At 53.2% G+C, this 16,252-nt stretch overlaps 1 protein-coding gene across 1 annotated transcript in view; it reads left to right on the forward strand.

The window, feature by feature from the left end:
* LOC142296810 (diacylglycerol O-acyltransferase 2-like) overlaps positions 1-16,252 on the forward strand; it is a 62,716-nt gene that overhangs the window by 35,095 nt on the left and 11,369 nt on the right. Inside the window, exon 8 of the mRNA XM_075340821.1 lies at positions 82-284. Coding sequence (XP_075196936.1) covers positions 82-284 — 203 coding nt within the window. The remainder of the gene's footprint in view (positions 1-81; positions 285-16,252) is intronic.

Raw genomic sequence — 16,252 nt, forward strand, 5'->3', positions numbered from 1 at the left:
CTGCCATGATTGATCCTATATGTGAATATGTGATTTACATTCCCTACCTCTGCATACTGTGATATCATGTATTTCTTGTAGGGCTTCCTTGGTTCCTGTGTATTCATTTGGAGAGAATGAAGTACTTGAGCAATATCATTTTGAACCCGGTAGCTGGAAAAGGACCCTACAATTAACATTCCAGCAATGGATTGGTTTTGCGCCTTGTATCTTTTTTGGGCAAGGTATCTTTTCCAGTTCTTCCAAAGGAATAATGCCCCTTCATAAAGCCATCAACACCGTGGGTTAGTGCCACCTTCTTAATATATTTCATTTCCTATGATAGAGCTAGAGGATATTACTACTTTTCCTAATATGGAGACATATTTAGCTAAATAAAAATGATCAATAATATGTTAATTGAAGTTGTATGAACCTTGCATACTTTTTTATCATGTTATTGTCACGCTGTCACGCACATGGGTGTGGATCCAGTGCACTACAGACTGGGCTTACACTGGGGGGGGCGTGCCTACCAGGTATTCACAAGAGCCTCTGATGGTGAAGAGGGACTGGGCTGCCGGTAGACACCAGATACCACTCCAGGGCAGTCCCCGGACTACAGCAGCTGATCCGAGGGCTTAGGGAAACTGGCAGTGTGGCGCCCCTGACCTGGTCAGGCACCAATGAGTACTGCACCCATGCTGGGGGCAGTACAATACAGGTAATCCAGAAGGCTGACCGAGGTGTGATTACACAGGCACATAGTAATCAGGTCTCCCACATCTACCTTTGATAGGGACCCCTGGGGAATCCAGGAGGGGGCGTGGCCTCCATGTCCACTCAAGGGGTGTGGTAGAGAGTCTGGTTGCTAAGTTGCATGGGCAGGCACAGTGGGGAGAGGGAGTAGAGAGGAATGAGGAGTCTGGAGTGGAGCTCAGAGAGAGCAGACGTGCAGGACCCACTAGTGAGACAACGCACGTGCAGTGGCTACCGACGGGGGAGATCAGTCACCTGGTAGTACCGCCCGAAATCCACCCAAGGCTAGAAAGAGCAGAGGGGTGGCTGAGTACGGGGACTGCCAGGGAGGTACCAGGCCCATAAGGGTTACAGGTCCCAGTGCAGAGATTCATTCAGTTTTCCCTGCCAAACCTGCCGGAGGGGGCATTTTCAGACCCTCACTATAACACCAGAGTCCGCAGCCACGTAGCAAAGAGAGGGCCCATAGCTCACAGGAGGCAAGCAGCCGGAGTGTACTGGTCCAGGCTACAAGCAAACGGGCCGAAACGAGGGGAGAATAGGCAGCAGCAACTTCCCTGGGCGACCCCAGCAGGACTACAAGTCGGGGTCACCCCAAAAATGCCAGGGCTAGGAGGGTGAGTTGGTAGTCACCCTCACAAGTCAGCCTGAAGGAGTGCCTGGTTTCCTCTGGTTCATCCCAGCTACGCCCTGGTACTCACCCTGCCATCAGTTGTGAGTAAAAACCCTGAAAGACTGTCTGGACTGTGCCTGAGTCATTCTGCTACTTGTGGTTCCATACACACTCCAACCAGACCCTGGGGCCTGCCTCACTCTCGGGAGGCCACGACACCCAGCTGCACACAACACCAGCCCCAGGCGTCCCCTAACCTGCAGCGGCGGTCCCCTGACCGCAATACCGAGAGTGGCGTCACGAAAATCCAAAGAAGATAACTTACCTGTGACCAGACCATCCCACGTGGAGTCCCTGAAGGTAATGCTACCTGTGGGTCTTCACATCAGGACTGGATCAGGATCACAGGCAGTGTAAATGCAGGTACTGGTTCAGACTGGATGGCTGGTTCTGACAGGACTGGTAGTTCAGACTGGACAGACAGGTACGGGTTCAGGCTGACAGGACATATTCAAGCAGGCAGGGCAGGTACGTGTTCAGGCTGGGTACAGGTTCAGAATGCAGGCACTGGATACAGACTGATGTGTAGCTCTGCTACATCTGAATCTCACTGCAAGCGCCATAGAACATGACCGCCCGATGTGAGAGTAGACGTCATGATGTCACTCAGGTTATTTGCGATCACAGCTGGATATTACCACTGTCCTCTACCCGTAACAGCAGTTAACCTGACCTCAGGTGGCCTCAGTAAAGTCAGTGACCTCACCTCAGGTGAGACCTGTGTGCCACCCCTGCAGCAGTAGAACTGCTCAGATCCGGGGTTGCTGTGGCTCGAGGGTCTCCGGACCCGGGGGATTGCGGCCACTCAAATGTAAAGGTTTTTTTCTACAGGGAATAAATGTTTGTGACGCCACCTGCGAGTTGTGGTAAGGGGAGTACTGCCACTGCCAAAGGGAGTACCAGGGCAGATGGCGTGGGGCAGCAAGATGTCAGTCCCTTCGCAGGTAGGGAAGGCCCCGGCCTCTGGGGTTTTGGTGAATTCTGGGTAGCGCAGGGTGCAGGGGAAACAGAGTACTTACTATCAGTAGTCGTGGTGCTGGATGAGGATTACAAAGCAGACTCTCACACTGAAGATAAACCAAAGTCTCTGTGCATCCATTCACTACAGGGGAATCCGTCCAGGTGTTCGCTCCCACCGGTGTCACTTGATAGTCTGGACCTTTGCCTCCGTGCACAATTTAAGTGTTCCTTGTGGCCCCTTGGCGTGAAGCTGTTGGGGCCCCGCTATCCGTGTGTATGCCAGCTGTGCTCTTGATGGCTGGCACTTGGGATTTCAGTTGGATTGCTTTTCTGGGAAACCCTATCCCCGTGCTGTGCTAATGCTTTCAATCTCTGAGCTCCTAGGGAAGTTAGTGAAGATACTCTCCCACCCAGGTTAATTATCAGGATGGATGAACCTGCTCCTGACCTAGGGTCCTGGACCTCGCCGTGCTCGGTACCAGTCGGTGCTTTTGGGGTTCTGATGCTGACAGTCCTCCTAGGCTATGCCACCGGTCACCGATGTCATTGCCACCGGTCCCCGACTCCTGTGGTCCCGAACCACCATCTGCGACCCAACCTGTCGCCTCCCTGGGAGCTACAACTCCCCAGATCCTCACTCTCTGAGGGCTACTACAGAACTGACTCTCTAAGCTCTGCTCTCCACTTCCTCCCTCCCACCAGTCTGCCTGGTGGGTGGGTGGCACTTTCCCAGCTTAACCAACCCACTGGTGTGTCTGACAGGTTTGATGTGAGGTATGGTTGGGATTTGTAGTGCTGATTGTGTGACACCAGTTATTAGGAACCTGGAACCATGGGGGTAGGCTCTGCACCCTGGGTAAGGATTGTAGTACACTGTGGCACCCTGATATGTTCAGAGGCGCCACACCTGAATCTCATGACAGAAAACCGCGGGTTTTCTTGCCAAAAGATGTAGATTTGGTGCTGAAAATTTTGCCACATATTCCTGAACCCAATCTACACCTCCTGGCAAAAACCTGCATTTTTTAATGCATTTTTTTCCTGGGGTTTTTGAGGTATGTTTTTTTTGTGATTTTTGCCGTGGTATTCTGCCAGGAGGTTCACATTTGGTATTGAACTCATCTGCACCAGATTTCAGCACAAAATTTGCGTTTTTGGGCCAAGGGATGCAAATTTGGTGCTGAAATTTTTACACCATATTCCTGCACCCAATCTACACCTCCTGGCAGAAAACCACAGCAAAAATCGCAGCAAAAAGCCGCGGCAAAAAACAAAAAAAAACATTTTTAAAAAAGTGGGGTTTTTTTGCCAGGAGGTGTGGATTGGGTGCAAGAATATGGTGTAAAAATTTTAGCACCAAATTTGCATCCCTTGGTCCAAAAATGCTAAAAACAGTTGCAAATTTGGTGCTGAAATCTAGTGCAGACGATTTCAGCACCAAATGTGCACCTCCTAGCAGAAAATCGCAGCAAAAACGCTGCAAGTCTGCTAAGATTTACTTATTACATTTCGCTTCCACTTGCGTTTTGCATGGTCGAGAGCAATCCGATAAAACTATGGGGCAGTGTCCATCTGTGGTTGATTTCTCATGCCATGTCGGCATGAGAAATGAGAAATGAATAGCAGCATGCAGCGTTTGCCAGCGAGTCTTAGCTCTCGCACCCCCATACAAGTCTATGGGAGCATGTGAAATATTGCACTGCATTCGCATGTCAGTCGAGGCGGAGATGGGGAGAAAGTGCTCCCTCCCACTCTTCTTTGCAACTGTGATCCGATTGCAAGATCGCTTCACAGTCACATGACCCTCGGCTCACGCTCGTGATATCGCTTACAATGCTCTCGCATCGGAAGCTATGCGTAGGTGGAACCGAACCCTTATGACAACTATTTTCTTGACATTAATGACATGAACTGCTCATCACTAGTCCCGCTCTTTAAGTAGCTGATAAGGCAGGAAAAGTGGCAACTTACACAGGTTTTTTTTGCCTTAAGGCCCCGTTACACGCAACGACGTATTAACGATATATCGCCGGGGTCACGGATTCTGTGATGCACATTCGGCATCGTTAGCGACATCGTTGTGTGTGACACCAATGAGTGGCCGTTAACGGTGGAAAATACTCACCAAATTGTCCATCGTTGACACGTCGTTCATTTTCAAAAAATCGTTGATTGTTCAGGACACAGGTTGTTCGTCGTTCCCGAGGCACCACACATCGCTATGTGTGACACCTCGGGAACGACGAACTACAGCTTTCCTGCGGCCGCCGGCAATGAGGAAGGAGGTGGGCGGGATGTTACGGTCGCTCATCTCCGCCCCTCCGCTTCTATTGGGCGGCCGCTTAGTGACGCCGCTGTGACGCCACACGAACCGCCCCCTTAAAAAGGAGGCAGTTTGCCGGCCACAGCGACGTCGCTAGGCAGGTAAGTCCGTATGACGGCTCCTAACGATATTGTGCGCCACGGGCAGCGATTTGCCCGTGACGCCCAAACGACGGGGGCGGGTACGCTCGCTAGCGATATCGCTGCGTGTAAAGCCCCCTTTAGTTGTGAAAACGGAATTCATTTAATACATGAAATGGAAATGGGTAAAAATCTAATTCATGGTCCAGTTGAGTTCACTTTGGGGGTGCTTTTCGTTCCCATTTTATTATGGAAAGTGGATTTGTCCTTACACAATACTCTGCTGCATGTAAGAGCAATGTTGTATAGATACAGGTCTGCTCTCCTAATTGCCAAAATGCACAAAAATGTTTGTTTTTTTCAGTTTGACTACTAGAAGGATTAGAAAAACCTCCGACCACACAGTTTATGAGTCTGGCGTATTCAAGGGGAGAGTGCACCTCTCCCCACCCTTGTGTGCAGTGATGGACAGCTGACTGCTATTTATCTTCACAGTATCCTGCCAGGCTGTGTAATGATTTAGGCTGCTTTCACACATACGGTTTTTGCTGAGCGGCACAATACGGCGCTTTGCAGAAAAAATGCAACCGTTTTTTTTGCCACCGGTTGCGTTTTTTCTGCATAGACTTGCATTAGCGCCGTATTGTGCCGCATGGCCTTGCGTTGCATCCGGTTTTTGACGGATGCAGCATATTTAACCCATGCGGCGGCCGGATGGAACGTTGCCTGGCACGTTTTTTTGTGCGGCAAAAAAAACGCATTGCGCCGCATCTGGCGCAATGTGGCGCAATTTACAATGCAAGCCTATGGATGCCGGATGCGACGTCCTGCGGCAAAAACCGCATCCAGCCGCCTGATGTGCTTTTTTGCACTGCGCATGCTCAGTATCAAGCCGCATCCGTCAAAAACCGGACGGGCCGCATAGAAAAACTTATGCAACAGATCCGGATTTTTTTCGCCGTATCCGTTGCATAGGTTTTTGAGCCGGATTGAGCCGCACTGCAAAAAACGGATGTGTGAAAGCAGCCTTAGGCGGGCTTTGCACACTACGATATCGCAGGTGTGATGTCGGTGGCGTCAAATCGAAAGTGACGCACATCCGGTGTCGCTGTCGACATCGTAGTGTGTAAAGCCTTTTACATACGTTTAACGAGCGCAAAAGTGTCGTTATCATATGATCGGTGTAGGGTCCGACATTTCCATAATGCCACTGCTGCGACGGTACGATGTTGTTCCTCGTTCCAGCAGGCAGCACATATCGCTGTGTGTGAAGCCGCTGGAGCGAGGAACATCTCCTACCTGCGTCCCAGCCGGCTATGCGGAAGGAAGGAGGTGGGCGGGATGTTTACGCCCTGCTCATCTCCGCCCCTCCGCTTCTATTGGCTGCCTGCCGTGTGACGTCGCTATGACGTCGCACAACCCGGCCCCTTAGTAAGGAGGCGGTTCGCCGGCCAGAGCGACGTCGCAGGGCAGGTGAGTGCATGTGAAGCTGCCGTAGCGATAATGTTCGCTACGGCAGCAATCACAAGATATCGCACCTGCGACGGGGGCGGGGATACATTGTTACCGATGTCGCAACGTGCAAAGCCCGCCTTAGTGTTGGAGTAATGAGATCCTGTTTGTTATAGCTGAAAATCTATGATTTCATTCTCATTTAGTAGACTACAGTAATTACACCGTTTTAAGGAGTGTGCTTATTACAGGCTTCTATTGCAAAACATGCAAATCTCAGTTTTAATTGATTTTGACATCAGTCAGGTTTTTCCACACTGACTGCTTTTTAAAGGGAAACTGTCAGCAGGTTTTTGCTACCCCATCTGAAAGTAGCATACTTTAGGAAAAAAGACCTTGATTCCAACAATGTATCACTTGGTTTACTGGGTGCAGCAGTTGTGACACAGAATTTTTAGATTTAGCAATGCAGTAGAGTCAAGAAAGCTGCCCCACACCAGGCTCTCTATGTACAATATCTGTAGATTGTTATCTGCTTACCACAGTAGGGATTATGGTCAGACTACCAGGCAGGTGGGGGTAGTGCGCGTAGTTGTCTTGGAGGGACTCTGTATTGCTAGACTGTGGGGATTGTGGGGACTATGGGTAAGTGCTCTGTCACATTGACATACTCAGCTCACTAGCTATATTTCTGCACAGGCACCTTATTCTTAGCGGTGAGGTCTGAATTTTTTGAACTCAGTACTGTTTGGCTGCTATTATGCACATGTGTAGCGCCCCTGAACCCCTCAGGGCACTATTAGGTACTGCATCCTAAACCAGATGCAGGGCCTACCCCCTGGGACCTGGAAGACCAGTGCTGGTACCACCAAAACACATAACTTCCCCAGTTTCCCCATTAGGGATGACTGATTAGTCCAGGACCCAATGGATGGCCACCCAGAGGTGGAGCCAGTCCAGTCCACTAGCAGACAGCCCGGTGGGAGGGGACAAAAAGACACAGATACTCAGTCAGACGAGGAAGTCCGGTAGTGACCATTGAAGGGGACGGACATGACTCCAGATGGGGTCGTGTAACGGTGACCTAGGTAGCAAGAAGAGTGATTGCCAGGGACGGTACAGCCAGGTACCTCTGGAACCAGAACACTGATGGGGCACAGGGCCCTAGGTCAGGCTACAGCTTCAGGCAACCTGACAAATACCTGCACAGTGAGGGGACCTTCACAGACCTCACTGACCCAAGAATCCGTGGGCACCAGCAGTAAAGATTGAGCCAGGGACCAGAACAGAACACTCACCCTACAGGGTTTGCACTGCCCGCCGTATGGATGAGAGACTGCCAAAAAAGACAGTAAGGGACCCACAAACGCTCCAGGCTACGGGGTCCCACCAACAAGCGAGAGGTGCCGGGGGAAAGAGACACCCAGGTCACCACACCAGCTTTGGGACAAAAGGGACCAGGGGTCTGAACCAGCCGTCCTCAGTGCCACAACTCAACAACCCTGTGAGTAAACAGAAGTTGCACTGCATCCCCATCGTGTGGTTTCCCTTCTTTCTACGATGGCCCCTACATTCACTCCCTGGGGTCCAGCCTTACTTGCGGAGGGCCAACCATCCAGGCTGCCACCACCATCAGCCCCAGAGGTAACAGGCTGTGCAGCGGCGGTTCCATCACCATAACTGTAAGCCGCAAGTGGCGTCACAATACAAACTCTTTCACTCCCCTGTACATACCCCTTTTAAAAAGCGGTCACAGAAGCGGGTGTCACAAACCACCGGGGGGGTCACTCCGAAATCCCCCGCGCTGGCTACCAGTACGTCACGATCGGGGGGTAACAAGCAGGGGTCAACCCTCCTTTATACCTCCCGACCGACAGACAGAGCACGTGACGCGCTCTCTAGCGCCCCTCTTATAGTCAGGCCAATTATGGAATTGCCCGACAATAAGCAAGGAGGCCGCTATACTACTTATGCCGATTATTGAAGGGTCCCCGGTGAGAGTAGGGTATATATTCCCCCGACCTCCGCGGGCGGAATATATAATATCTTCCCGAATCTCACTGGCCTCCCCACAATAATCCTTGGCACAATTCGCTGCCACCAACCGATTTACGGTAACTATTAGCCGAACACACAGACGTGGGATTCGAGATCGAGATAACAGAACAGCTCAAGATTAATTATATACTTTAATCAGCCTAAAGCACACTAGAACTACAATATACACAATAGGGAATCTACAGAATATACATATGTCAGAGTACAGTTACAGATAAAGCATGGTTTACAACAGGTATGCAATTCAATCAGTTACCTTGTGTGTCTGGCCACAGGGGGGCGCTGTAGACCAGGTTTCCAGGAACTCTCTCACAGGTCTGTCCCAACCAGGCCCCCGAGCAGAAGAACACTGGAAAATGGCCGAAGTAGGGTTATCAACCTGGCCAAATCCAGGTCCCCTCCTACCTTAGTGACCTCACAGGGAAGCACTGCCACTCCCCCTGCATGGATCAGAATTATCCAGCAAAGGGGATTTTGGCTATAACTTTGCCTGGGAGCGTCGTAGGCGGACGCCAATGCTCTCATTGTGACAGTTATGAATTTAGCTACAGAACGAGGGGACTCATGACCTGTCTACGAGTTCCCATATGGCTGATATCACGTTTGGTGTGTTTCCCAATGTCCTACTTCCATAAAAAGGGTGTGCCAGCATCGTCCACATGCGGAGACACCATTGTTATGGTTGCCATATTTATCGGAGATATGGCTTGCGAGATATGAACCATTTTTTACTGGAGTCGTTCTGTCTGGCTACTTCCAAGCCTTGCTAATGAGATACAACTCTCGTTACAGGGTGACGGCAGGGAGTCATCCTGGATCCATTGTCCTCACATCATCTCATCTCCATATCAGAGGAGATGGCCATGAGTTGTGTAAGTGGAATGTGACACCTTCCAGATGCTGTACATTTGGAACAAGAAGGGAGGGGGGCACTGCCAGGGAGTGATGAGAGCAATTATGACTTCTCGTCATAATTCCTCTTCATATCCCAGGCTTTACCTCACACCTCCCCCCTTTTGAGGGCGCTAGGGGGCAGCACCCTCCGGTGTTCCCCCGTGCGCCCGTCCGCGACCTCTCCTTGTCGGGACAGCCCGTCTGCGTTACCGTGGTCCCGGCCCCTTTTGTGGCGAATGGTGAAGTTGTATTGCTGGAGCGCAAGGCTCCATCGCAACAATCGCCCATTCGTCCCAGAGACGGTGTGCAACCAGCTGAGGGGATTGTGGTCCGTCTCCACGATGAAGTGGCGCCCGTATAGATAGGGTTGCAGACGCTGCAGGGCCCACACTATGGCCAGGCACTCCTTCTCCATTGTAGAATAGGCCACTTCCCTTGGTAACAGCTTCCTGCTCAGGTACAAGACTGGGTGCTCTTGGCTCGCAGAGTCCACCTGGCTGAGCACCGCACCGAGGCCGAAGTCACTGGCGTCGGTCTGTACTACAAACGGCCGCGTGAAGTCGGCTGCCTGTAGCACGGGCGGGCTGGACAGGGCGTCCTTTAGGGCCTGGAAGGCTGTCTCGCAGTCCATTGTCCAATCGACTGCAGAGGGCAGCTTCTTCTTGGTGAGGTCCGTCAAGGGCTTGGCCAGGCTACTATAGCGTGGAACAAACCTCCTATAGTACCCAGCGGTCCCCAAGAAGGACATCACCTGCTTCTTGGTCCTGGGGGTGGGCCAGGATGCGATGGCCTCCACTTTCTCAGGCTCGGGCTTCAGTGTTCTCCCACCTACCCGGTGACCGAGGTACTGGACCTCGCTCATGGCCAGCTGACACTTTCCCGGCTTGATGGTCAAACCTGCCCGGTGGATCCGCCTGAGCACCTGTGCTAGATGCTCTAGGTGGTCCTCCCAGGTGGGACTGAAGACGGCAATGTCATCCAGGTACGCGGCCGCGTACCCTTCAAGTCCCTTGAGCAGGGTGTTGACCATCCGCTGGAAAGTGGCAGGGGCATTCCTCATCCCGAATGGCATCACCGTGGACTCGTACAGTCCAAATGGGGTAATAAAGGCAGAGCGTTCCCTGGCCTTGCGAGTCAGGGGGATCTGCCAATATCCCCGGCTCAGATCCATGATGGTCAGGTACTGAGCCCCGGCCAACTGATCGAGCAGGTCATCGATGCGTGGCATTGGGTACGCATCGGCGACCGTGACCGCATTGAGCCCCCTGTAGTCCACGCAGAACCGAGTGGTTCGGTCCTTCTTAGGGACGAGGACTACAGGCGAGGCCCAAGCGCTGTTGGATGCCTGGATCACCCCCAGCTTCAGCATCTCGTCAATCTCCTGGCGCATGTGTTGCTGCACCTCCAGGGAGACCCGATATGCTGAACGCCGGATCGGGGGATGATCCCCAGTGTCCACGTGATGGACAGCCAAGTCAGTCCTTCCGGGCTGGTTGGTAAACAACCCCCGGAAGGGGAGGAGGGTGGCCCACAGCTGGGACCGTTGGTCCTCCAAGAGCTGGTGGCCAACCTCCACATCCTCAATGGATCCGCCTGCCCTAACCTGGGCTAGCATATCCAAGAGGGTTTCCGCTTCTCCCTCCTCGGGCAGGTTGCACACGGGGAGCGCACATGCCTCCCGCTCATGATGTGCCTTCATCATGTTCACATGGAAGGGCTTCCGCCTTCCACGGGCAGGGTCCAGGGTGACCAGGTACGTCACAGGGTTGAGCTGCTGGTACACGAGGTATGGGCCTTCCCAGGCTGCCTGAAGCTTGTCCTGTGGTACGGGGACCAGTACCCACACCTCTTGACCCACTTGGTAGGTCCTCTCACAAGCGTTCTGGTCGTACCAACGCTTCTGATCGGCCTGGGCTTGAGCCATATTGTCGTGTACCAGTTGCGTCAAGGCCTGCATTTTGTCCCGGAAGCGCATGACATACTCGATAACCGACACTCCAGGGGTGGCCAAATCCCCTTCCCAAGCCTCTTTCACCAGAGCCAGGGGGCCCCGCACACGTCGCCCGTACAGGAGCTCAAACGGTGAGAATCCTGTTGAGGCCTGTGGAACCTCCCGGCAAGCAAATAACAGGTGTGGGAGATACCGCTCCCAGTCACGCCCATGGGAGTCGACCAACATCTTAAGCATCTGCTTTAAGGTGCCATTGAACCGCTCGCACAGGCCATTAGTCTGTGGATGGTACGGGCTGGCCACCAGATGTCGCACCTGGACTTGCTTACAGAGGGCCTCCATCAGCTGGGACATGAATTGGGTCCCCCGGTCAGTGAGCATTTCCTGGGGAAAACCCACTCGGGAGAAAATCTCCAGCAATGCGGTGGCCACCTTGTCAGCCCGAATGGACGACAAGGCCACTGCTTCTGGGTACCGGGTGGCATAGTCCACTACCGTCAGTATGAAGCGTTTCCCGGAGCTGCTGGGGATGGCCAGCGGGCCGACCAGATCCACAGCCACCCTCCTGAAAGGCTCATCGATGATGGGCAGAGATACCAGTGGGGCTTTGGGGCGTGGCCCCGCCTTCCCCACTCTCTGACAGGTTTCACACGAACGGCAGTAGGCAGCCACATCGGCCCCCATTTTTGGCCAGTAGAAATGCTGGTTTAACCTGGCCTTGGTCTTAGCGATCCCTAGGTGTCCGGCCATCGGAATCTCATGTGCGATCCGCAACAACTCCGTCCGGAACGGATAGGGTACCACCAACTGTCGGTCCCTGGGCCACGCCTCCGGTGAACCCTGCTGGACCGTGGCCCGGTACAGCCGTCCTTGGTCCCAGACCACTCGCTCCGGGTCCGAGTCCGAGGGAGGCTGTGCCGCCTGCTCCTTTAGAGCTTTCAGGCTGTCGTCAGCTTCTAACGCTGCCTGAAACTCCTGACTAGATGTGGCCAGAATCGACGAGACTGTCACATCTTCAGTCAGTACCCCGGGACCTGTGTCCTGGCCTCCACCTGACTCGGCTGCCACTTGGTCAGAAGGGGAAGAGCTATCGGACCTCCGGGAGGCCCCTTGGCTTCCAGCACTCCCACTGCGGGTGACAGCGGCCACAGCCGCTGCGACCGTGGGTCGTGCCTGCTCCTCCTCCGTTCCTGACCAAGTCGCCGGTTCAGGCAGACCTACCTGGCTTCCTGACACCCCGGTTGTGGGGGAACCATGCACCGAGATCTTACCTGGGAGCACTTCCGCTCCTGGACCGGCCCCAATCTCACCTGCCTGTTCCCCTCCTGCAGCAACAGAACCCCGCTGTGAAATCTCTGGGGACCCCACATTTGCTGTGGTAGCCCCCACCCCACACACTGGTCCTCCCCCTGCAGCACCCTGCTCTCTGCTTATCCCTGCAGAGGGCAGCAGATCCCAGCTCACAGGCTGATTACTTGTAGAGGCATTGTCACACCTTTCTCTGACCCCCTCCCCTGTCACAGCTGCAGCTGAGTGTGTGTCTATGGTGTCTGTGCAAGCAGAAATATCAGAGTTCACTCCCTCCTCCCTTACATCATTCATAGATAACACATTAACATTGTCAGGAGTCATGTCAGCACTGGCTGACGGTTCAGCCCTTGGTTGGGGCCCAAACTGGGAGGTTATCTGCCCCAAATCTGTCCCAAGTAGCACGTTTGCAGGGATCCGATCAGTTACCCCCACCTCTCTCACCCCTCGCCCCGCGCCCCAGTCCACATAAATGTCAGCAACAGGCAGCGCCGGGTCAATGCCTCCAATCCCGGAGACAGCGAGGGTTTTTCCAGGGATCAAGTCTTGGGGGGACACCATCTCAGGCCGCACCAGAGTCACCTCCGAGGCGCTGTCTCGCAGTCCTATGGTCACAGACTGGCCGACGGTGACAGGTTGGAAGCTGTCCAGGGACCTACCACCACCCCCACCCACACAATACACCTTGGGCGGCCCTTGGGACGGGGACGGAGCCGGGGCCTTGGGACGCTGAGGGCACATGGCCTTGAAGTGTCCAGGTAGGTTGCACTGGTGGCACCGTCTTGGTTCTGCCACGGGCCTGGAGAGGGGAGTTGAGGGGGACACCCCCTGCAGTCTAGGGGCAGGTGGGGCAGTCGCAGAGTTCATCTTACCCCCTCTCCAGGTGCTGCTGGTGGCTGCTCTCCTGGCTTCAGGAGCCCGATTGTTGGTGTAGTCATCTGCCAGGGCAGCTGTAGCCGTGGATCCCTTTGGCTTCTGGTCTCGGATGAACTGGCGGAGATCCTCAGGGCAGTTCCACAAGAGTTGCTCCGTGATGAACAAGTCCAGGATCTCCGGTCCGGTGGAAAGCTGCAGGCCTTGGGTCCAGTGGTCGGCAGCTCGGGCAAGTGCCCGCCGGTGGTCAGCCCAGGAGTCCTTTGGTCCCTTCTGCAGCGTCCGGAACTTCTTGCGGTAGGACTCCGGGGTGAGGTTGTACTGCTGGATCAGGGCCCGCTTGATGGTGTCGTAGCCCTGATCCGCCTCAGCAGGCAAGTCCCCAAGGATATCCAGGGCCTTACCCCTTAAACGGGGGGTCAGGTATTTGGCCCACTGGTCCTTGTTCAGATGATGCTGCAAGCAAGTCCGTTCAAAAGCAGTCAAGAAAGAGTCCAAGTCTCCATCCTTCTCCAGCACTGGGAAGTCCTCAACACGGACCTTTGGAAGTTTGGTGTCTGGAAGGTCACGGGTGGCTGATGAGGGCCGGAGCTGAGCTAGCTGCAGCTGGTAGTTACGCTCTGCCTGGCGCTCTTCACGCGCTGCTTGCCGCTCACGCTCGGCCATGAGTTCCTTGTAGCCCTCCCGGTCTCCAGCCTGGCGTAGGGCCATAGCCATTTGAAGAAGGCTATCCGAGCCTCCCAGGCTCGGTGGAATGGCACGTGGTGATCTGCGGCCCGCTGCGGAGCCTGGTGCTTCACTGTCCATTGCAGAGCGGAGGGCTGGCGTCTGGCTCGTTGAGGACCCTTGGGCGAGCTGCTCCTCATCTTGTCCAGCAGTGCCCGGTTGTGCAATGTCCTCTGCAGAGCTGTTTTCTGGCGTCGAGCTCCTGGAGGACTCGTGGGCAACCTCCTCATTACTGTCCACAGCACCGTCCTCCCTCTCTTCGGCTCCTGCTTTAGCATTGGCCAGTTGCATAGCTCTGCTCCTGGTGCCATCAGCCATTCTTGCAGACCTTTGGTCACTGACACAGAACTGACACCTGATGCCTCCACACACCTTACAGTATCTGCACTCTGACACTCTAGTGTTGAGCTAGTCTGAAGACCCCAGCAGCCACAGCTGCTGCAGGCAGTCTTTAGTGTCTGGGAGTATGGGTCTCACACTCACACACACTATTATCTCGATCCCACCGCTTGCCACCAATATGTCACAAACCACCGGGGGGGTCACTCCGAAATCCCCCGCGCTGGCTACCAGTACGTCACGATCGGGGGGTAACAAGCAGGGGTCAACCCTCCTTTATACCTCCCGACCGACAGACAGAGCACGTGACGCGCTCTCTAGCGCCCCTCTTATAGTCAGGCCAATTATGGAATTGCCCGACAATAAGCAAGGAGGCCGCTATACTACTTATGCCGATTATTGAAGGGTCCCCGGTGAGAGTAGGGTATATATTCCCCCGACCTCCGCGGGCGGAATATATAATATCTTCCCGAATCTCACTGGCCTCCCCACAATAATCCTTGGCACAATTCGCTGCCACCAACCGATTTACGGTAACTATTAGCCGAACACACAGACGTGGGATTCGAGATCGAGATAACAGAACAGCTCAAGATTAATTATATACTTTAATCAGCCTAAAGCACACTAGAACTACAATATACACAATAGGGAATCTACAGAATATACATATGTCAGAGTACAGTTACAGATAAAGCATGGTTTACAACAGGTATGCAATTCAATCAGTTACCTTGTGTGTCTGGCCACAGGGGGGCGCTGTAGACCAGGTTTCCAGGAACTCTCTCACAGGTCTGTCCCAACCAGGCCCCCGAGCAGAAGAACACTGGAAAATGGCCGAAGTAGGGTTATCAACCTGGCCAAATCCAGGTCCCCTCCTACCTTAGTGACCTCACAGGGAAGCACTGCCACTCCCCCTGCATGGATCAGAATTATCCAGCAAAGGGGATTTTGGCTATAACTTTGCCTGGGAGCGTCGTAGGCGGACGCCAATGCTCTCATTGTGACAGTTATGAATTTAGCTACAGAACGAGGGGACTCATGACCTGTCTACGAGTTCCCATATGGCTGATATCACGTTTGGTGTGTTTCCCAATGTCCTACTTCCATAAAAAGGGTGTGCCAGCATCGTCCACATGCGGAGACACCATTGTTATGGTTGCCATATTTATCGGAGATATGGCTTGCGAGATATGAACCATTTTTTACTGGAGTCGTTCTGTCTGGCTACTTCCAAGCCTTGCTAATGAGATACAACTCTCGTTACAGGGTGACGGCAGGGAGTCATCCTGGATCCATTGTCCTCACATCATCTCATCTCCATATCAGAGGAGATGGCCATGAGTTGTGTAAGTGGAATGTGACACCTTCCAGATGCTGTACATTTGGAACAAGAAGGGAGGGGGGCACTGCCAGGGAGTGATGAGAGCAATTATGACTTCTCGTCATAATTCCTCTTCATATCCCAGGCTTTACCTCACAGCGGGCATTGGCCATTATACAACACAGCATCCCCGTACATATACGGCCCAGGACCGAGTACTCCATAGCCCTGGACAACACACATGCATTTTATACTCACCCTATCTATACATTTTTGTCCTGCAATGCTATGTGCCCCCTTACTTGGTTTCCTTACTGAGCACCTATTTTTGTTGTTTTGTATTGTTTACTCCTTTATGATATATGTTCAATAAATTGAATTTTTTCCATACAATGTTTTGGTGGACTTTTGACTCGTATTTTTATAGGTTAATATTTCTTTTGAGTCACTACCTATTATTTTCTGTCCTTTGGTGAATTCTTTTGGGTGCCTTAATTCGTTTTGGGTCTATTCTGCGGCTCCCTGTTCAGATGTTGTTAACATACCAGGCAGG

The sequence above is a fragment of the Anomaloglossus baeobatrachus genome, chromosome 3 (genome assembly GCF_048569485.1).
Source record: "Anomaloglossus baeobatrachus isolate aAnoBae1 chromosome 3, aAnoBae1.hap1, whole genome shotgun sequence".
In the NCBI taxonomy this organism is placed as follows: Eukaryota; Metazoa; Chordata; class Amphibia; order Anura; family Aromobatidae; genus Anomaloglossus; species Anomaloglossus baeobatrachus.